Source organism: Rhododendron vialii, chromosome 4a, assembly GCF_030253575.1.
Source record: "Rhododendron vialii isolate Sample 1 chromosome 4a, ASM3025357v1".
NCBI classification, from domain to species: Eukaryota; Viridiplantae; Streptophyta; class Magnoliopsida; order Ericales; family Ericaceae; genus Rhododendron; species Rhododendron vialii.
In genome coordinates, this window is record NC_080560.1 from 37075519 (window position 1) to 37098942 (window position 23424).

At 39.2% G+C, this 23424-nt stretch overlaps 2 protein-coding genes and 1 long non-coding RNA gene across 3 annotated transcripts; all 3 read left to right on the forward strand.

Annotated features, from left to right (window-relative positions):
• Nucleotides 1-6310: 6310 nt before the first annotated feature.
• LOC131323974 (pentatricopeptide repeat-containing protein At1g62930, chloroplastic-like) lies at nt 6311-7693 on the forward strand. The gene has a single exon (XM_058355806.1). It carries the CDS (start codon nt 6311-6313, stop codon nt 7691-7693), a length of 1383 nt encoding a protein of 460 aa, XP_058211789.1.
• A 2281-nt stretch (nt 7694-9974) lies between these two features.
• On the forward strand, nt 9975-14517 carry LOC131324159 (uncharacterized). The gene is made up of 3 exons (XR_009199245.1): nt 9975-10744; nt 11284-11455; nt 14292-14517. It is a non-coding gene; the product is annotated as an uncharacterized LOC131324159 (long non-coding RNA).
• A 2024-nt stretch (nt 14518-16541) lies between these two features.
• Nucleotides 16542-22149, forward strand: LOC131323975 (pentatricopeptide repeat-containing protein At1g63330-like). Its single transcript, XM_058355808.1, has 3 exons — nt 16542-16799; nt 19017-19142; nt 20305-22149. The coding sequence occupies exons 1-3, from the start codon at nt 16542-16544 to the stop codon at nt 22147-22149; spliced, it is 2229 nt and encodes a 742-aa protein (XP_058211791.1).
• Nucleotides 22150-23424: the final 1275 nt, after the last annotated feature.

Here is a 23424-nt window from a genome sequence, read left to right on the forward strand (position 1 = left end):
GGAACTTTTTCTATTTCAGTAACGTAGTAAGAAATGGGTGATGTGCCCTCTTGTACCCTAATTTGTGTTCAAGTGGAGTGGGTGCAGTTGGTGCCTCCCTTGGGCAGGGTTTGATTCCGTAAGAACCCATTGTCCTCCTCAAGTCCCCTAGGAAGAGTAGATTAGGATTACTGATTAGCAAAAAAACTATAATTTGTGTGAATTGGAGGTGGTGGCCACTTGAGTTTTTTCTTCTAGGACAGTACCTACTAAAATCTGTAGGTATTTTGTTTTATTGTTTTTCTTTACAATGGAATCTCTGGTATACAATGGAATCTTTACATTCTTCGTATTAGTTTTCATTTGAGCACCTCGTTACATAGCACAAGTTACCATGTCCTGAACTTGGAGCAAAACACATATCTGGGATTTTCTTAACTGTATCACAAACGTGTCGGACACGGACACAACTCGCGATAACTCTAAATAAATGAATGGGGACATAGACATGCCGGGGGACATGGCTAAGAATATATATGCATTTGTATTGACATTAGGCTTGTGAACATTCTATCTAGATACAACAAGTACTTATGGCTTCTTTGTGATTCTTACTTTTTGCTTTTCAAATGGTATAATTGATCACTATCATATTTTGATTTCTGGGAATAAGCTTTTACTATTATAAATTGATCAATGTAATGTTTCCACATGTGCTGAAGTTGAATCCTTGATATGTCCCTGGTGTCTTGCCTTCTTAAAATTAGTAAAATTACGTGGAGACGCCGTCTAGCGTGTCCCATACTGCCATATGTGTCCCCGGTGTGTCTAATACTGATAAAGTATGCAGTTAGGCATGTCAGCGCTTTATCGGGTTGTAGATACCAGATATTGCAAGAGAATCATAAGAATAGTAATGATAGGTCATGCCAATATAGTTTAGAAATGGAAGAAACCCAACTGATTTATTTGAATGTACAGTAAATTTGTGTTCCATTTTTAGGCTTACCTTATGTTCATGGTAGAGGTTTTGTGGTGCAATAATGTTGCTATTGGCTCAGAGGTGATATCCATTAGCCACCATTATTACCCTAAGCTGTTGGTCTATTTGCTAGTCTCATATGTGTTTATTTTTCAATGGTGAAATGTCTGGGCCTGAAACAATTTTATTCTGACAATCAAGGTCTTTATTTCCCCATGAAAATATGGTGTCAACAACTCAACTGTCAAATGCGTTGTGGTGGAATATTCAGCATATTGATTGATGTTCAAATGACTGCTTCTACTTCTTGATTATGGTGGTTTGACATCCTACTATTCGAGAACATTGTTACCGACCGTCTCATTCCACATTGTTATTCTTGTGAACATTCTATCCTGATACCATCAAACTTCTAAGATCAGTACGGTTCTTACTTTTTACTTGTTAAATTGTAGATTTTAATTCAGGATTATAAATTGATACCTGGGAATATGCTTTTACTATTATAAGTGATCACTGTCATGTTTCCACCCGTGTTCAAGTTAAGACAGGGGTGTCCACGAACTTTCCCTTGTGTGTCGCCTACTTTAAGTTTGTTAATGTAAGTTGACCCGCCATCTAGCGTGTCCCATCCATGTCCCCAGTGTGTATCACGCAGATATGGTAAGTAGTTAGGCGTGTCGGTGTTTCATAGGTTAGTAGATACAAGATATTCTAAGAGAATCAGAAGCATACTTATTATAGGTCTTGCCATGATACTTTGAAATTGTAAGAAACCCACCTGATTTTTTTGAATGTACTGTCAATTTGTGTTTCATCTTTAGGCTTACCTTGTGTTCATGGTAGACGTTTTATGGTGCAATAATTTGGCTATTGGCTCAGAGGTGATATCCATTAGCCACCATTATGTTTCTGAGCTAGTAAGACTCGTATGTGTTTATTTTTCAATTGCAAGAATTCTAGGCCTGAAACAATGCTGTCGAACGACTTCTTGTGGAATGTTCAACATATTGATCTGATGTTCAAATGGCTGCTTCTACTTTTTTGGTTATAGTTATACGACATCGTACTGCTTCGATTACGTCTAAGCAACCATTGTTACTGACCATCTCATCCACGTATCTCAGTTTTATTTGGGGGGAAGCAAGTACAAAAATGAAGGGTGAATGGCGGCGTACGAATTGGTCAGATTCGAACTGACGAGTTGAGTTTTTGCGGACCCCTGCCTTTGCCACTTTGTTGCGGTTCCCTATCAATTCCATGTCTTTCCCCTTCTCTGACTTCGCTTCGTAGGGTGCAACCCGGAATAAACGATGCTGGAATGCTTTGGGAGGAAGCATAACATAGGGGACATAGATTATGATAAATATACTTTCTAAAACTTGAGAATCCAAGAGTTCTCCCTACGCAAACCCTTTCCGGGCCGACAGTATAAAGATGCATCTAGGGATTTGGTGATGGTCCACGACCCAGAGAAAGTATGGTACTACCTCCGTCCCAAATTGGATGTCAATTTTTGATATCTGTGTCAATTTCAATTCTTTTTATCTTTCAATATAGATCTAAAAAAAATATATAATATAGATCTTGTTTGATAGTTCTCAATTAGTTGTATTATACAAAGTTTTCAGACTAATAAAAAATATTATAGATTGAAAGATATAAGCGATGAAAAATGACACGAGTTTCAACAATTGTTATCCATTTTTTGTCGGAGGCAGTATCTGTCAACGAGTTTTTGTCCGGCAAAGGCCATTATGAATCTTAACCATTAGTTGCTCTCATTCTAGAACTAATGTGAGAGCCAATTCCATGCACACAATTTGAAATATCATATTATGTACTCCATACAACAACGAGATAACTGATCAAATCGCATTGGGAAACTCTTAAACCCAAATTCAAATTACAGCATCTATGAACAGTGATGTAACACTCGATTGCATTTGCTGCACGTAGTTGTAAGGATGCAATCGTATAAAGAACATGAGATGAGAGGGGACATAAACAGAAACAAGCGGGGGAAAATGGATCATGTTTATTCCAAAAAGTTCCCATCAGTGTACAGGTATAGACATCAAAGGGGAGGACAATACAGGACACAAAGTGACTCTTGGGCCTTGCTCAAGCGGTCATGTAGCTTCCCTTTGAGAATGAGAGGTTGTGCGTTTGATGCCTAAGGAGAGGAGGTCACCCCTTGTGGTAATCACTAACAGCTAACTACTAACTCTACTGATGTGTACTGTATGAAAAAAAATTACAGGTTTCAAGTGAAAAGCCAAAAACCTTGGTAAATTTCAGTATCCCCAAGATCGAAATTTCGATTAGGCAGAAGATTACCCGGGGTATTTCACACCTACATAGTCTCGTTCAAATTGAAACTCGACTACCGTAGGAATTGCATTTAAAACATGGAAATCAAAGGGTAGTGCAAGGGCTGATCTTGCCTAGATATCAGCATCTAAAACCGTAGGAATTGCATCTAAAAGCAGTCTTGTTGGCTTCACGACAGATATGGAGGAGTCGCGCCGCTTGAAATTTCTGGTGATGGTCAGTTCTAGATTCTTGCATTAATTGAATTTCATCTTCAAAATAAACTTTAGGCCCACTAGAAAATGTGGACTCTGATGTGCCGAAAAAGGAGATGACTTCTTTAACGTTTAGCATCTAATTTTGTATTTTTCTTTCATGGTCGGACTTGTTCCCATTGTAGCACTCATCAAGTAGAACCAGCATGCAGAAAATCAAGTTAGTTAGACTCCAAAAATATCTAATCGGAGCACATTTATTTTGAAAAAATAAAAGAGAGCAAGGCAAGCAGGGTAAGAGCATCGGGCTCTTGTTGTGCACTTTAGTGTCAGATTTTATAGAGATAATAACAATTTGCAATTTTTTTTGCTCCATTTGATCACTTTAGGGACTACTTTAGATAAAAATCCCCCCCTCGAATTTTTTGAAATACAAACGAAAATAATCCAATAAATTTGTCTTTATGGCTTATTTTTGTCTTTGTTCTAAAACTTTTGAGTTTCAATCACAAATAATTTTTTGATTTCTTTGGTCGAGACAAACAAATAATCCACAAATTTGACACGAAACCGACAAAAGAAAAAAAAAAAAGCCACTCGACTTATTTAGCAAAACTAGGCCTGAAAACAATGAAATATGTTTTTTTATTTTTATTATTATTATTATTATTTTATATTTCTGTGGCCTCTTGATTTTGTTACTCCATTAACAAGTATTAATTGTTTGTACCAAAAAAGAAAAAAGGGTCTTGATTTTGTTACTCCATTAACAAGGCAAAAGTTACACGAAAGTGGAAGAGAAATTATTTGGTAAATGATACTAACACTCCAAAAATTAATGCAGGCACTTCAAAATCAGTGTAATTTCAAAGCCATTTTCTTTTGTTTTTTGGATGCTTCCATCAATTTTTGGAATGCTAATATATATATATTTTTTGATAGTCAAAAACTTGCCCACAGGGCTACACAAAATTAGAGAATTCAGAAGCTAGAACAGAAAAAACAAGAGGAGGTGGACTAGCCACCCAGTTACAAGGAAGTAAATCTCTGAGCGCCTTGGAAGCCACAACATGTGCTACTCCATTGGCAACCCTGCTAACCCAAGTGAGAGCTATCTCACACTCCTTCCTCAATTCTCTGATATCCATCACAATGGAGGCCACATCCCATGGGGGAGCTAATTCGGACACACTCAATTTGATGGTTTGCTGATTATTTGATTCTATACACGCCCTTCTGCAGCCCATAGATTTGACCATGCCACAAGCAAACCGAATCGCTAGCAACTCTCCCTGAAGAGGACTGGATACTTTAACATGATTTGCACTTCCATTCAGAATCTTTCCCTTCCAATCTCTCTGCACCACTGCACAAACTGCATCCTTCCCATTCTTTTTAATAGCCACATCACAATTCAATTTAAAGCATCCTTGGTTCGGAGCCCTCCACCGGGAAGGACTGTCCACAGTGGGAGGGTTATCCATGCGAACCAAACCTGGGACCCTAATCTCCATGAATTCTCGAAGGGCTTCTCCAGCTCTTCTCATTGTCTTCTCTGGATCAACTGGGTTAGATGAGAAAACAAATTCATTCCTTGATTTACATATATACCACGCTATTGTAACCACTCTGCTCAAAAACTGATTGAGCTCCTTGCCTTTCAAAGTATCCACCACTTGAGATGTCCATACCTTGGCTGAATTGGGAGAGCCATGACCTACATTCAGCTTTATATGACTCCCAAACCACACAACACGAGTCGAGCAACAATCAAACAACACATGTTCAATAGTTTCATCGAATGATCCACAGATGGGGCACACTTTGGAATTACTACACTTCCTTCGCATCAGATTTTCTTTCCTTGCCAGGCTATTACTACACACTCTCCACCAAAAATGCCTTACTTTATGAGGGACTTCCAGCTTCCAAATTACATCCCAGAGATTTTTGTTGGGCGTGAACGAGGATGAGGGTTGGCTATCTCTTTTGCAAACTCTTTCCTGAAAAGCAAAGCGATACCTTGACTTCACCGAATAGTCACCATTCTTAGAAAAATGCCAGACCAAAGAATCCTCTCTCTCCGGCCATGGAATTGGAATTGAGGTGATCACTTGCCATTCTTGCACTCACCACTTGCCTCAGCTTATCTTCCTCCCAGACCCCTCTATTCTTGTTGATTACATCTGACACCCACTCAATTTCGCAATTGCTAGGTTTAAGAGACACCATCTTGAAACCAGGAAGTGACGGAATCCATTTGTCTTCCCAGAACTTGATCTTCTCCCCATTTTGAACTTGCCACCTCACTCCTTTTTCTAGAATCCCCCTTCCATATAACAAGCTTAATCATACCCATGAAGCTCTACTCCCTCTCGCTGCTTCCATAAATGAACTATTTGGAAAGTACAACCCTTTTAGAATCATTGCCCTATAGGACTGAGGGTTCTTCGTCAGCCTCCAACCCTGCTTCGCAAGTAAAGCTTCGTTCATGGCTCTAAAATTCCTAAATCCCAACCCTCCTTCAGACTTGACACAAGTCATTGTATCCCAATCTTTCCAATGAATTCATCTCTTCTCCGGGTCTCCTTTCCACCAGAAATTAGACACGACTCACACGAGAATTTAACTTGTTCTTTTGCGCCACAAAACGTACAGACATTTTTAAGGGCAAATAGTCATTTAAAAAATTAGAATGCAAGTACTGTGTGACTTCGAAAAATTTGGGATACCAGGTGAGCTTGGAATATCCTCATCCTTCGAATTCACTTACGCAGAGAGAGAGAGAGAGAGAGAGAGAGAGAGAGCGGACGGAGAAGAGATGACTCAGATTGGGGTTTTTTCTGTAACCAGTCCCATGGAATCCGCTAATTACCGAAAAGGTAATCTTCTCTCTCCTCCCCACCTTTCATATTTTGCCCTTCATTCTCATTCCAACACTATAAACCCTAGAAGATCTACTCCTTCTGCGACCATCATCAGCCAAGCAAAACCCCAACCCAGTTTTGGAAGAGAAAGGTTGTTGAAAAGAAAACCCAGGTCGGGGAATCTGCGCCTTGCGCAAGATGATGTTCCAACCATTTTCAAAATCAATAAGGCGTTGGCGATTATTGCGAAGTCGGGTAAGTACGGCAAAGCTCTTTCTCATTTCATCGAGTTGCAGTTAACGGAGATTGAGCTAGATTTGTATACCTTCGCCATTGCTATTAAGTGCTATTGTCACCTGAATCGAGTTGGCTTCGGGTTATTGCTTTTAGGCGGTATCTTCAAACGCGGTTATACGCCTGATGTAGTTACCTTCACCACTCTGTTAAATGGACTTATCACACAAGATAAAGCTGATGAGGCTCTTTCTCTTTTTTACAAGTTGCAGTTACAAGACATTGAGCTAGATTTGTACACCTTAAGCATTGCAATTAACTGCAATTGTCGTGTGAATATGGTTGGCTTTGGGTTATCGCTTTTAGGCGGTATCTTCAAATGCGGTTATACGCCTGATGTAGTTACCTTCACCACTTTGTTAAATGGACTTATTGCACAAGATAAAATTGTTGAGGCTCTTTCTCTTTTCAACAAGTTGCTGTTACAAGACATTGAGCTCAATTTGTATACCTTCAGCATTGCAATTAACTGCTATTGTCGCGTGAATATGGTTGGCTTTGGGTTATCGCTTTTAGGCGGTATCTTCAAACGCAGTTATACGCCTAATGTAGTTACCTTCACCACTCTGCTAAATGGACTTATCGCACAAGATAAAGCCGATGAGGCTCTTTCTCTTTTCAACAAGATACAGTTGCATGACATTGATCTAGATTTGCACACCTTTAGCATTGCAATTAACTGCTACTCTTGCGTGAATCAAGTTGGCTTTGGGTTCTCTCTTTTAGGCAGCATTTTCAAACACGGATATACACCTAATATAGTTATCTTCAACACCATGTTAAAAGGACTTGTTACACAAGATAAAGCTGATGAGGCTCTTTCTCTTTTCAACAAGTTGCAGTTACAAGACATTGAGCTAGATTTGTACACCTTCAACAATGCAATTTACTGCTACTGTCACGTGAATCGGGTTGGCTTTGGGTTCTCTCTTTTAGGCGGTATCTTCAAACACGGTTATACGCTTGATGTAGTTACCGTCAACACTCTGTTAGATGGACTTATTGGACAAGATAAAGCTGATGAGGCCTTGGAGTTATTTTGAGAAAGTAGTCAAAAAGGGTGAAATCAAACCCAATGTGACGATGTATGGATCGTTTCTAAATAGGCTTTGCAAAATGGGAAACACGTGAGCGGCGATTAGTTTTCTGAGGATAGCGAAAGGAGGTTTAAAACATGACACCGTGACATAGATCATGATCATTGACCGTCTTTGCAAGGATGGGTTGGCGAATGACGCTCTCAATTTCTTAGTAGAAATGAATAGCAAAGATATTCGTGCAAATAATGTCACTTGAAGTCATGGAAGAAAGAGGTGTGGGTCCTGATGCAGTCACATAAACTAGGCTCATGGAGGGATATTGTTACAAGGCCGGATGGACGAAGCAATGAGATTGTTAAAAGCCATGGTGGATAGGGGCATTCATCCAGACACATGTTGCTATAACATTTGGATCAATGGATATTGCAAGAACATGAAATTTGGCGAGGCCCTGCATCTCCTTCAAGAAATGCGTCTACTGGGTCTAAAATGCGACATCATTACTTTTAGAACTATATGGCTAGGTCTGGTTCAGATAGATAGATATGCTCTTGCCCAAGAAATTCTTAATGAGATGCAACCTGCCGACCTACATCGCGATACTAAAACTTGTGGTCTCTTGTTCGACGGCCTTTGCCAAAGTGGGCTTATTGATGAAGCAATATTCTTATTTCACATGATGGAAAAAAGGGTTTAGGTCTCGATATTGTTAAGTACAATGTCCTTGTTGATGCATACTGCAAAAAGAAAACACTTGATATGATTCAAGGTCTTTTGAGGAACCTGTGGTTGAGGAAGTTGTTGCCTGCAGAATGATGTCTATTTCACAATATCATTCTGGGATTTCATCGAGGTTTGAAGTCATTCGAGGCCAAGGGGCATCAACAGGGATATCTATATTCCAAATAGTATGGCCTTCAATTCTTATATTCTTACCATTATCACATGTTGGAGATTCTTATGGACTCTTGTCTTTATCCCTTGGGATAATTATTTGATCTCCTTTCAATCTACCAGAATGAGTTCCAACATCCTCTTCTGGTGCTTCAATAATCCCACTGTTCCTTTCAATCTGTGGTTGTAAAATATCAGCGTTCTTTCTCTCCAAAGAGTCTGATCTTCACACTGGAGGCATCTTCTGGACTTGATTCTTGATAGTCAGTTCTCTCTGCATTTTGAAGGGGAATGAAACAGAAGGAGAACGGGGAAATGAAGGAAAAAAATGTATCTTTACAGTTTCCTTATTTATTAGGGGTAGGGGTGTCAAATTGAACCCAGACCCATTAACAAACCCAGATCCATCAACTAAAAAATAGACCCAACCCAACCCATTTATTAGTTGGGTAAGAATGGGTTCAAACCCAGCTAACCCATTATTAGTTGGGTCATAATTGGGCATCAATTGGGTCAACTTAAATGACCCAATGGGCAGTGAAAGTAACCCACCAAATTCTGTCTCTTTTGCAATTGGGAAGCCCAATAAATCCAAACCACCCCGCTCAAATCTAGTACGGCCCCCTCCCTCTCTCTCTCTCTCTCTCTCCTCTCTCTCTCTCTCTCTCCCCCCACCCCACCCCACCCCACCCAGGAGCATGGCCTTCTCTCTCTTTTTTATTCAATTGTTTTGTGCTAAATCACACGCGTCCAAAAATATTTTGAATGGTCCGAATTAAAAATCAATTGTGACCGGTAACAATTATTTTGATCAGTCAAAATTGAAAACACATCTCATCCATTAATTGCGCGAATGGACCTGTGAAATTGTGCTCCGCCGTGAATAAATTTCTCTCATGGTAGTCCCGCAAAGGGTTTGGATTAAAAAATTGACTTATTTTTTTGTCCTTATTCAAATTTTTTTTGCATTTTTTTTGTTTTGTGTCAAATTTTTGTGACTTATTAATTTGTTTTGATGAGAGGAATCGGAAAAGTAAAAAAATTTGATTGAAACTTATAATTTTTTGAATAAAGACAAAAAAAATCAATAAGACAAAAAAAATTACTTATTCTCGTCTTTTTGAAAAAATTTATGAGTTTCGATCATAAATTTTTTTTACTTTTCTAATTTTTCGATCATAATTTTTAGTATATATGTAATTGGGTTAATGAGCGGGTCGGGTTTGCTTTAAAATAAATGGGTCGGGTTGGGTATGGGTATGGGTAATTAGACTCATAGTTAATGGGTCTAAATGGGTCAATAATCCATTAAAGACCCAACCCAATAACAACTTACCCAATTTGACCCAAACCCGCCCGTTTGCCACCCCTAATTAGGGGTGACATTGGTGACATTTCTTTCTTAGTTTGACGATCTTTACACTCCATGAACAATTTCCATTGAGTGGTTTCCCCCCTAACGTGGGGCCTGCATCATAAGTGTGAGTCCAGTTCACCCATTTGGAAACCAAAGATTTTACTGTGGCATCAAAGGTGCTGACTGTCACAAGTAGCAACAAACAGGCTTAATAATGCTAGCTATATTGATTCTGTCACGTTTGGTCATGTTGACTCGTCATGGTTGGCTACAGTGACATTAGTCATGTTTTCCTTTAGTTTGTTTCAATCATTTCTAAAGTCTGAAGTTACCCAGTTAAATTTTTTATTCATCACCGCTGTGTCCAGCAACCTCCATCATAGTCCTCGGTGCTGACGCTGCAAAAATTCCTAATGAATTTACAACTGTTCTTTTTGCTTTTAATTTTGATGAACTATGGTATTTCCATGTCATTCTATGCTGTACTGTTATGCACGCTACTCTGTATTACTGAGATGGAAAGGGAAGGATCAGGTAGAGCAGTTAGTTTGTAGCTTTAGGAATTTAAGTCTGCACAATTATATTGCTCAGTGAGTTTGAAGCATTCGACCTTAAAGTCTGCACAATTATATTGCTTTTAGAGGAAATCTGGTTTCATTTGTATCTCCTTAATTCAGGCTAGAGTATTATGCAGTATCTATGGAGTATAGACACCTTGCCAGAGGTCAGCTACCAGTGTCGGAAGCTTCTCACGCGCCAGCACTCCCCAGACACTCTCCGGACAACTATTCCACGTTCAAAGTGTAAGTGTCCAAAAGTTTAAAATTCTGTTCTCGTGGACAATCTGGGGCATGCTTTGAATACCTTAGAACACTCTTTAGAGGCTTGCAGGACAAGTCTTTACTGTAGTAAAAGCATCTGAAATTCTTCATTTTGTGTCTTAGATTATGGTTGATACATTATAATGACAAGTGCATGATGAAGCACCTTATGTTGGACAATTATTAGGAATAATGCAATGACAGTTGACAAATAAGAATTTTAGTTTAGTTGCCTTATTCTTGTTATTGTCTTTTTTTTTCCACTGCCATGTATGCGAAAGATGAACATACAGATTTGTATCTCGTATCCCTAATGTGTCAAGTCCACCATTTTTCCAAAATCTGGTAGTTGGTGTAGTGGTATCCTGTCCGTGTCTGTACGCCTTACTGCAACATGGTGCACAGTAAATACATAATCAAGCTAGAGATTGAGGATTGACGTTAAAGCTCTTAACCCTCTGATTTTGACTTCTATATCAAGTTCTAATTAGCACTCTTATAATGATAATATAATGGTGCAGGGCAGGGGGAGGTTAAATGGAAGGGGGAGGTCAAGTGGAAGGGGAATGTCAAGTGGCATAGGACGGTCAAGTGGAAGAGAAAGGACAAATGGAAGGGGATTTCAAATGGAAGGGGAGTGTCAAGTGGCATAGGCTTGATTTATGTTGCATTCCACTGATCTTTGTTGTTCTGGTACATTTTAAGAACCTGTCTCATATAGGACAGAGTTCCAGACTTGGTTACCCTTACTAAAGAGTAATGCTATAAGTACCGATGGGAGTGTAGGGATTTCGTACCGATCGGCCCGCCGGGCCGTCTCCGGCCACTGGACGGCCGATCCGAGCCATCCAAAAATTTTAAAAAAAAAAACCGAGGGGGCTCTCGCGGGAATTAACGGCTTCCAAGGTGTGTAGGGTGCTTGATCCGAGCACCCATTTTTCGTGTATATACACGTATATACATATATACACGAAAAAAGGGTGCTCGGATCTAGCACCCTACACACCTTGGATGCCGTTAATTCCCGCGCCGGCCCCCTCGGTTTTCTTTTTTAGAATTTTTGGACGGCTCGGATCGGCCGTCCGGTGGCCGAAGACTGCCCGGCGCGGCCGGTCAGTACGAAATCCCTACACCCCCATCGGTACCTCAATCATTTTCGCTTACTAAAATACAGTTTCGCACTATAAGGTACCTTACGGCTTATAAAACGGGGAAATTTAACTCAATTAAAGACTAATGTAAGTCTTAACACCTTATGTACATTGATTGCAGATGGTTGGTTCAGTTGAAAACTTGAAGCCATCTACTATTTGGCAAGTTTGTCTTTTGAAGTATGCCAGTGCTTTTGTGAAATGTGTTAGACTTCTACTGGCTTGTCTATGATGTATAGGGTGTACATGGAGATGCTCACCTTTTGTTTCTTTGTTGGTGCGAGCACAAGACTTTACTTTTTGTTGCTAGTTAGTATGTTCTTGTGGCCATCGGGCTGATATAGATATGGCTCAAGTAGGATAGTTCAAGATTTAACTCTGTAATCAAGCTATAGTTCGAGCCTTTTGATTTCTTTTGTGCTGGTGGGTAATGTTCCCACTTGAACTTTATCTATTTCAGCAACGTAGTATGAAACGGGTGATGTGCCCTCTTGAACCCTAATTTGTGTGCAAGTGTAGTGGGGTGTAGTTGGTGCCTCCCTTGGGTAGGGTTCGATTTTGTAAGAACCCATCATCCTCCTCAAGTCCCATAGGATAAAGTAGATTGGGATTAACGATTAGCAAAAAAACTCTAATTTGTATGAATTGGAGGTGGTGGCCACTTGAGTTTTTTCTTCTAGAACAGTCCCTATTGAAATCTGTAGCTATTTTTTTTTTATTGTTTTTCTTTACATTGGAATCTTCGTATTATTTTTCATTTGAGCACCTCGTAACATAGCACAAGTTACCATGTCCTGAATTGGGAACAAAACACATCTCTGGGATTTTCTTAACCGTATTGCAAACGTGTCAGACACAGACACAACTCGCGACAACTCTAAATGAATGGGGACACAGACATGCCGGGGGACACGGCTAAGAATATATATGCATTTGTATTGACATTAGGCTTGTGAACATTCTATCTAGATACAACAATTACTTATGGCTTCTTTATGATTCTTACTTTTTGCTTTTTAAATGGTGTAATTGATCACTGTCATATTTTTATTTCCGAGAATAAGCTTTTACTATTATAAATCGATCAATGTAATGTTTCCACCCGTGCTGAAGTTGAATCCTTGATATGTACCTGGTGTCTTGCCTGTTTAAAATTAGTAAAATTACGTGGAGACGCCATCTAGAATGTCCCATACTGCTATATGTGTCCCCGGCATGTCTAATACAGATACAGTATGCTGTTAGGTGTGTCAGCGCTTTATAGGGTTGTAGATACCAGATATTGCAAGAGAATCATAAGAATAGTGATGATAGGTCATGCCAATATAGTTTAGAAATGGAAGAAACCCAACTGATTTATTTGAATGTACAGTAAATTTGTGTCCATTTTTAGGCTTACCTTATGTTCATGGTAGAGGTTTTGTGGTGCAATAATGTCGGTATTGGCTCAGAGGTGATATCCGTTAGCCACCATTATTACCCTAAGCTGTTGGACTATTTGCTAGTCTCATATGTGTTTATTTTTCAATGGTGAAATGTCTAGGCGTGAAACAATTTTATTCTGTCAATCAAGGTCTTTGTTACCCTATGAAAACATGGTGTCAATGACTCAATTGTCAAATGCCTTGTGGTGGAATATTCAGCATATTGATTGATGTTCAAATGACTGCTTCTACTTCTTCATTATGGTGGTGTGACATCCTACTGCTTTGATTATGTATTCGAGAACATTGTTACTGACTGTCTCATTCCACATTGTTATTCATGTGAACATTCTATCCTGATACCATCAAACTTATAAGATCAGTACGGTTCTTACTTTTTAATTGTTAAATTGTAGATTTTAATTCCGGATTATAAATTGAGACCTGGGAATATGCTTTTACTATTATAAGTGATCACTGTCATGTTTCCACCCATGTTCAAGTTAAGACAGGGGTGTCCACGAACTTTCCCTTGTGTGTCGCCTGCTTAAAGTTTGTTAATGTAAGTGGACGCGCCATCTAGCATGTCCCAACCGTGTCCCCGTTGTGTATCAAGCAGATATGGTAAGGAGTTAGGCGTGTCGGTGTTTCATAGGTTAGTGGATACAAGATATTCTAAGAGAATCAGAAGCATACTAATTATAGGTCTTGCCATGATACTTTGAAATTGTAAGAAACCTACCTGATTTTTTTGAATGTACCGTCAATTTGTGTTCCATCTTTAGGCTTGCCTTGTGTACATGGTAGACGTTTTATGGTGCAATAATTTGGCTATTGGCTCAGGGGTGATATCCATTAGCCACCATTATGTTTCTGAGCTAGTAAGTCTCGTATGTGTTTATTTTTCAGTTGCAAGAATTCTAGGCCTGAAACAATTTTATTCTGTCAATGAAGGTTTGAAATTCCCCTATGGGCAATGCTGTCGGACGACTTGTTGTGGAATGTTCAACATATTGATCTGATATTCAAATGACTGCTTCTACTTTTTTGGTTATAGTTGTACGACATCCTACTGCTTCGATTATGTATATGCGACCATTGTTACTGACCATCTCATCCACGTATCTCAGTTTTATTCGGGGGGAAGCAAGTACAAAAATGAAGGGTGAATGGCGGTGTACGAATTGGTCAGACTCAAACTGACGAATTGAGTTTTTGCGGACCCCTGCCTTGGCCACTTTGTTGCGGTTCCCTATCAATTCCATGTCTTTCCCCTTCTCTGACTTCGCTTCATAGGGTGCACCCGGAATGGCAGATGCTGGAATGCTTTGGGAGGAAGCATAACATAGGGGACATAGATTATGATAAGTACTTTCTAAAACTTGAGAATCCAAGAGTTCTCCCTACCCAAACCCTTTCCTGGGCGACAATATAAAGATGCATCTAGGGATTTGTTGATGCTCCATGACCCAGAAAGTATGGTATCTGTCAACGGATTCAGCTGCCGTTAGTATAAAAAATGCAGGTTCTAACCATCAAATTGGAAAACTATACCAGGTTATGATCTTTTTCTGTAGCGCTTGATGGAGATTCTTTTCTTCTTCTTTTTAAAGGGAACTAGAAAAGGTAATGATCAAGCATATGGTTCCTTGTCCACTTTTCAATTACTATGTCGATGCCTCTAATGTCTAGTTGACCGTAGTTTTGAGTATGTCTGTGCTGGAGTATAGATATATTTGCCCCACATTTTCAGCAGCACTTTATGAACTATAGTTTCTTGCTCTGCTTTTCCTGCCAATGCGGGCCCTCCTTGTGATTGCTGTTTCAAAAAAAGTACCTGTGGCTGATAGTTTCTTGGTCTGCTTAAAATACCAATGCAGGCCCTCCTTGAGAATTCAGCCTATTTGGATTTTCTCTCAGTTCTCATAGTGAGTATATTCAAGAGAAAGCTGTTTAATGACTTATGATATAAGACAAACTATACTTCAGCCGTCATTTTCGTATCTCAAAAGCCAATTGCATTCTGAAGAATGCAAAACAATTGCCGAATTTTGTTATGCAAATTTATGTATTCATGTGATTAACGTTTGAAACTGCATGGAGTGCACCAGTTGTGGTCCAAAGAATGCAAAACATCTTATTATAAAGACGCTGTGTTCCAAAGAATCAAAAGCATCTTCTTCACGTGGTGTATTTGCAGAGTTCAAGAAGTGTGCCAAAGTGCCAGCAAAGCTATCCAACGTATCTTCTTCACATGGTGTATTTGGAGAGTTCAAGTGTGCCAAAGTGCCAGCAAAGCTATGAAGCACCAAGCCACCGACACTCCTACAGGTCGTTGTATCTATGTCCAACACGCTGGGGACACGACAAAAAACGTGTGAGATACACCACGTGGTGTGTCCATTATATTATATTTAATTTATTATTCATGGGGACACAGTGGGGATACGGGGGTCACGGCGGGGACATGTATAGGGACACGGTAGGGGTTAAATATGCAATTTTTAATTTGTACTTTTTAATTTTAATTTTAATTTTAATTTTTTTTGGGGGGGGGGGGGGGGGAATGTGTAATACTTCAAAATTATGGGTTAAAAGTGTAAATGATGTATATATGATGCTTCATACTTCTACATAAAATTATGCTTCCACTTGTTGACAATAAATACTATTTATTCATTTTTGCAATGTCTCTTGCTACGTCCGTGTCCATGTTTGTGTCTGTGTCTGTGCTACATAACTGCAAAGTGTCGTAAAAGTATTTGAATTTAATTTTATGTAAGACGTGTTGAAGAAGTGCGGACAAGCTCCTTTTTTTTTTTTTCACGACATGCCTCCTTCATAGAAGTGTTTGTGCTTCTTGATATGGTACAAATGTCCATGTCGTTGTATTGCTTATTTTGTGTCGTAAGTTAATATAGCAATAGCAATAGCAATTTACTTTTGTAATCGTATACCTTTGGCTGGGTCTTTGAATTCAAATGTGGAGCTAAGAGTAATGCTTTGTTTCATGCTGGGTTAATATGACTTGCCTTTTATCTTGCATTTCAATCGGAAAGTGTAACCCTAGTTTTCTTTCTTTTGTTGTGTTCGTGCAATTACTTCATATCTTCAAAATTTCCACTCTGCCTTGTTACACCCCAGGTCAATTCTAGAAATGGGCAAGGCTCGACATGATGAAGAGTATAAAACTGTTGCTAGGTTATGGCTTGTGGGGTGGCCTCGGTTACCGTCTTTGGTAACCTGGTCAAGTGGTTTGAACCGATGCCTTGTGAGGTTCTGTCCAGCAACTTTGTAAAAGCTAATGATCCCGACATACTGTTCAGTTTATCGCTCGGTTACAAGGCTTCTGTATCTGCTTCGGTAGCCATCTGCAGTTTGCAATGTATTTGTTTCGATGTTCCCGAAGCCACCAAAAGAAGCAGTTACGCCAGATGGGGCCATGAGGATAATATAGCAAATGTAATCATTGGGATCAGATCTGGTCATGTGCTCCGTAACTGTTTTGCTCCACTCATCATATATGAAGTCATTCGAGCCGGTTACCCGAGCGTATGCTCCACGCGCTGGCTTGGAGGTTAAGTAAACTTAAGTCTATAAATACAAAGGGAGACACATCTGGAGAGGTAGGTCATTCTTCTCTAACTCTAGATCTACATTCTTCCCTTGAGATCTAACTTGATCATCAGAGGGTCACTGGGCTGTCCTAGCCCTAGTGACTTGTTGCAAGTCCAGCGGCGGGAGTGCGGAGCAGCGGAGGGAGGATCCCAGCCTTTTTCATGGTCAAGGTTCCGTCAAATCGAACCCCCACAGCTTGCAATGTTGTTTGATAGAGGAGTGCTAGAGACAAAGAAATTTGATAAATAAAATACTCTTAAACTGTACATGGACGGCTCATATTCACTGTGCAGTGCATCTGAGCTGTTCATGTACACTCTAAGGGTATTTTCTTTGTCCATTTTCTTTGCACCTAGCATTTCTCTGTTTGATAACACGCAAGAGGTGAACTTGACAGCTAGAGACTGATGTATTTTTTTTACATCGGAGTTCAAGACGAAGGAAAGGGGGCATGTGCCTATTTGGAGACCTAAGCCATTGCATAATTGCGAGATGGATTGTTTTGAAGCCACAACTAGAAAGGTGCTCCCTTGCATCCTTTACTGTATCTCTTTTAACTGGCAGAAACGCACAAAGTCAGAGACACGGGGAGAAGAGATTTCCATGCCTTGTGTGAGAAAATTTCAGTTTCGTACCCTTAACTATTCAATTTTGTGTAATTTGTCTTTAATGTATCAATTAAACCTATTGATTCCTTAAAACTTTGTAAATCGATTTCCACGCACTCTGGATTCCCAGTCTGTTTACTGATGTAAGTCACTGTTCTTTCTAAAATATCAAAGAAATTGTTGGTCTCAATTATAAACAACTAATGATCAGAAATCCATATTTTTCAATTAGCTCCTGATTTTATTGAATCCCCAAGACTTGTAGATTACACGACGAGTTTTAGTAACAAACCTCAGGATACAACAGTCAACGACACACTGCAATTTGTTTTTGTGTACATTTATGGAATATGTCATCTATGCGAATTACTCCATCCGTCCCTTATTTAGAATCCAGTATTTCATTTTGGGTTGTCCTTTAATAAGTGTCAATTTTGTAAAGTTAGTGGGTAGAAGTTGGTGCATTGTCTATTTTGTCTATAAAAGTAAATTTCATTTTGAAAAGTTAGTGAGTAAAACTGTAATGATGATGGATAAGTAGAGAAAATAGAGGAAAAAGTTAATGTGAAATGTATATTGATGATGTCTTTTTAATAAATTAGAATGATGAAGTAAGACACTTAAAAAGGGACAGAGGGAATAATAATATATCCAGTGGTAACACAAACTATGGGTTTAACTGTCATACAGAAAGTCCATTGACGCAGACTTTTCATACATATATATATCAAGCACAGATCATTATGTAGGGCCCCTTCTGGGTCCCACTTGAATGATTTGAGCCGCTTATTAAATGTAAAATATTTTTTCAAGGTCCCTGCCAAAAATCAGCTCAATCCGATACCTATAGGCTCTTGATCCAATCATTTAACCTTTCATTATTCTGAAATCTGAATGAAAAGTTAGATGATTAGATCGAGCCTCTATATGTATCGGATTGAGTTGATTTTTCGCGTGGACACTCGAAAAAATGTTTTACATTTAATGAATGGCTCGGATTATTTGTGCGGGACTCGTAGTAGGCCCCACATTGAAATTTGTGCATAGAAATCTGTGTGGATAGCACGGCTCACTGTCATATCTGTAACTTCAAAGCCAATTGTACCAGTTGTGTTTCCAAAGAATGCGAAACATCTTATTATGAAGGCATTGTGCAAGAAAGATTGCAAAACATCTTATTATAAAACATTTTTCAGGTGGTGTATTTGGAAAGTTCAAGAAGTGTTGCCATAGTGCCCGCAAATAGTTTATAGCGTCTCTGACATGTCGTGTCCTCCACATTTTAAATTTGCTTGTTGGAGTGTACGTGTCGTGTCCGTATTGCTTAGTGCAACATGTTGCTCAATAAATAGATATTCAAGCTAGATAACCCTAAACTTTTAACTCATATATACATCAAGTTCTAATTTGCACTCTCATTCTTTAATGGTGCAGGGCATTTGTTAAAGCCTAGCTAGAAGCTGCAGCAAGACAAGTTTTCCATTACTTCATTATCCCAATGAATAGGACACCAGATGCCAACACTAATAGAGAGCAAAGGAGGGTGGTAGAAACATGGTATACACCTTTTTACATGAAGGTACTTACCCTTTTTTTTTGGGTGCTCACCCAAACACAAAATGGTATCCATCTCCTCAGGCCACCTTTGAGATAATCGCGGATGCGATATTTTTGTAAAAAAATATTTGTCAAAGCGTTTGCTATTCTCGAGGGTGTTATTCTAAGATTAAAAGAGAGAGGGTGTTATCCTTATTCACCAGATCACTAATTTCCGAACCAAGCTGGTGATACTAATTCAATTCTAAAGTGTGAGCGGCGTAGCCATGCCATTTTTGGTGACATTGTTGGAGCTGATAAATTGTTAGCCCTATATGACTTACTACTTCTTTGAGGGTCTTAATGCGTCATATGTATTGGTTTTTTCCCTTGAGAGAAGTGGAGAAGCTCTATTTATATATATTAAGAAACAATACAAGATTAAGGAAACATAAAATCAACTAAACAAGCCAAAGCCTATGATTTGGGATGCTAGGTGCGGTGTGTGGTAAACCTTCTTCCTCCCTGGGAAGGGTACTTAATACATTCTCCCTTTGTCCCAAATTTGGGGGCTCTCACGAAAAAAGTCGTGTAATTTTAAGATAAAATAATAAATTACTTTTGTACATAATTTGTAGAATTTCTATGCACCATATTAAGAAACTCATGTCTGAAGTAAAATAGTTATAAGAACATAGGATCTCTCGGCACTCTCTCATATTTGCATGGGAATTGATTTTCGCGCTTCACTTTTTATTGATGGCGCTCCAATTTAAACGTGAAATTACTAGTAACTTTATGAATAAAGTGTAGCGCCATCAGTACAAAGTGGAGCGTAAATAATAATTTTTTTTACGTAATTGCATATAATTAGTGGGACCATATATTCGATATGGAGGTTAAATTAATCATCCCAAACTAAAAAACTAATCAACCACTCCCTCAACTTTTGGAAATCAAATTTGTCACCACTCTGTTAAATGGGGAGGTTAAATTACAACAATAAATCTCGAAATAAAATTCATGAACGGACGGGTGAGATCGTTCAACCCCGCAAATGGTTTATTCAGGGCTTCTTCTATGAGAAAAGCCAATGTCGTTCACCCTATATATACTCCACTGTTCAATAAGATTGGGGTTCCCTAAAACTTCTGCCTCCCTCGCCTGGTTTTAGATTCCTTCATAATGAATTTTGTGGAAACCAGTATGCTAAAAATGGAGATATAGTTGAGAGATCAGTACTGCAACAACAGATAAGAAAGAGGATGGAGACGATTGGTGTAATCAGTCCCGTGGATTCTTCTTTTTTCCCAAAAGGTATTCTTCTCTCTCTACCCCCACACCCTTCTCAGATTGTTTCCTCTCGTATTCATTCTCACTCTAGAAACCCTAGTAGTTCTCCAACTGTTGGTCCAAAAAAACACCCTCCGCTGTCGAGGAAAAAGAGCTCTGTTAAACCCAACGAGCTCCAAGAAGCTCGAGAGTTTCTCAATCGGATTTCCCAAATCCGACCTTCCCCACCCATTTTTGATATCAATACAGCGTTAGGGAATCTTGCGAAAGCGGGTCATTTCGTTGAGGCTCTTTCTCGTTTTGAAAAGTTGCAGTTACTAGGCATTCGGGTAGATTTGTACACCTCAAATATTGCAATTAACTGTTACTGTCACGTGAATCAAGTAGGTTTTGGGTTCTCTCTGTTAGGTGGCATCTTCAAACGCGGTTATACACCTGATGTAGCTACCTTCGCCACCCTGATAAAGGGACTTATTATGCAAAATAAAACTACTGAAGCGGTTGATTTATTCGAGAGATTAATGAGAAAGGGAGATATTGAGCCCAATGAGGTTATGCATGGAATGATTATTAATGGGCTTTGCAAAAAGGGAAACACCGGAGCAGCTGTTAGATTTTTTAGGAGAGCGGAAGAGGAAGGGTTTAAGTCCGACACCAAAGCATATACCATGATCATTGACGGTCTGTGCAAGGATGGGATGGTAGATGACGCTATGAACTTGTTATTAGAAATGAATGGAAAAGCTATGCGTCCGGATGTTGTCACTTATATGTCCTTGATTCGTGGCCTCTACAATTGTGGAAAGTTAAAGGAGGCTCAAGGAATGGTAAGAGAAATGTTTGATAGTGGTGTTTCGCCAGATGTTCGTACATTTGGTGTGTTGGTGTGTGCACTTACCAATCAAGGGATGGAAAAGGAAGCCGAGGGGCTACTTGATGTCATGAGAGAAAGAGGCATGGATCCTAATGTCGTCATATACACTAGTCTAATGCAGAGGTATTGTTTGCAAGGCCAAATGGATGAAGCAATGAGAATTTTTGATACCATGGTGGATAGGGGCCTTGAATTTGACATCATCAGTTATAACATTTTAATCAGGGGGTATTGCAAGAATATGAAAATAGACAGGGCTATCAATCTCTTTCGAGAAATCCCTCAAAGGGGTTTGAAGCCTGACCTTGCAACTTTTACCACTATCTTCACAGGTATCTCTCGGGTTGGTAGATTTACAGTTGGTCGAGAACTTCTCAATGCGATGGAACTCGCTGGCCTAACTCCCGACATTAAAACTTATGGCATGTTGTTGAGTGGGCTTTGCAAGACTGGGCATATAGATGAAGCATTGTCATTATTTCACATGATTGAAAATAAAGGTTTAGGTCTCAATATTGTCATTTACAATATCATGATTGATGCATTTTGCAAGAATAATAACCTTGAAAGTGCAAGGGATCTTTTTATTAAACTTTCTTCCAAGGGGTTACAACCTGATTTCGTTACATATGATATCATGATACGCGGTCTTTGTAAAGAAGGGTTTTTGGATGAAGCTAAAGAGTTGTTAGTGAAAATGGACCAGAATGGTGTATTGCCTGATAGTGGCCCTTACGACGCTATCATCCAAGGTTTTGTTGAACAACAGAAGTTCAATGAGGCTCTGGTACTTTTTGAGGAAATGGTTGGAAGGGGTAATTCACCCAATGCATCTACTTTTCTCATGATTAAGGATTTAATCTCAACTCAGGGATACGATTGATTTAATCTCAACTCAGGGATACAATCGATCTTGCTCTCCAAGAAGTGATAACGAAGTTCATGCCAACGATAGACATGGAGCTGTGAAGGTAAATCTAGTTTTACACAAAAGTTTGTGGGCTATCCTTGAGTGAAACTCTCGTCTCTGTGCCTATATAAGTGGTATACTGAATAGTAATTTGCAGTCATAGCCTCTCATTTTTCCTTTGGAACCTTTGGAAAGGTGGAATACCCTGTTCCATCATATGTCCCCTTAACTCGTCAATTACTCTCTGAATGCCCTCTAAATTGCTTCATGTACTACGATTTTTGGTGGCACCAATTCTTTTTTTCTTAGCATTACCACATGTTGTAGATTCTTATGTAGATTCTTATGTACTCTTATCTTCCTCCCTTTGCAAAATTATTTGATCTTTTCTCCAATCTACTAGTATGAGTTCTAACATCCTCTTGTGGTGCTTCTGCAATCCCATTATTTGTTTCAATGTTTGGTTGTAACATATCTGCATTTCTCTCTCAACAAATGTTGTAAGCTGTGATTGCATGGAAAAGATTTATCATAGCGTTTATCAGTTAAAAATAATGAGAGTCATTTCTTTACGCATTTTGAAGGGGAATGAACATTATAAGGAAAAAGGAAGGGGAAAATGAATAAAATAACAATATCTGTTGGTAGAGCTTGTCCCACATTGGTTAATTATAACCTCCAAAACTAGTATATGATCGGGAAGGGCTCCCACTTTGGTTTCATTTTGATATGGTTCAGAGCATTTGTTCCTGTGATTCCTGTGAGATTGAAAGAGATCTAAGCGTTTCATTTATCATCCTAATTGAACGGTCCACAACGTAAGTCTAAACTTAATCTTAGGTAAAGCATTTTTTCCATGGCCATAAGAACCAGATTCCTAAATTCTTGTCCTACGTCACGTTAACTGCACAAAGCATGAGCTGATATGGCTTGCCAAGTTGGAGAAGCAGAATTTAACGTTTCCAACTGGGAGAAGACGCAAGAGAGCATAGCAAAGACTGGGAAGAGGAAGATGCTAATCAGGACAGTGACGCCAGAGACACCAGCCTCGGTGCTATCGACAGATGAGTCAGAAACAGCTTCTTTTATTATTATTGCAGAAGGTGGTTTATGTCTCTGAAGGGAAATGTGTGCAAATGCTGTACTATGCTGTTCCATTTTGTCTATTGTGTTCAAGTTTAAGATAGCATTGCCTCTTGTATCATTGTGTAAAAATGTAAAAGTTTCCAGTAGTCTTACAATCTGTGA

What these genes read in the sequence shown, in the direction of transcription:
- LOC131323975 (XM_058355808.1), top strand. Translation starts at nt 16,542, where the DNA reads ATGGCTTGTGGGGTGGCCTCGGTTACCGTCTTTGGTAACCTGGTCAAG. An exon ending in ATGAGGATAATATAGCAAAT is followed by an intron (nt 16,800 to 19,016) that starts GTAATCATTGGG and finishes GTTAAAGCCTAG; the next exon opens with CTAGAAGCTGCAGCAAGACA. An exon ending in ATACACCTTTTTACATGAAG is followed by an intron (nt 19,143 to 20,304) that starts GTACTTACCCTT and finishes TGTGGAAACCAG; the next exon opens with TATGCTAAAAATGGAGATAT.
- LOC131323974 (XM_058355806.1), top strand. Translation starts at nt 6,311, where the DNA reads ATGACTCAGATTGGGGTTTTTTCTGTAACCAGTCCCATGGAATCCGCT.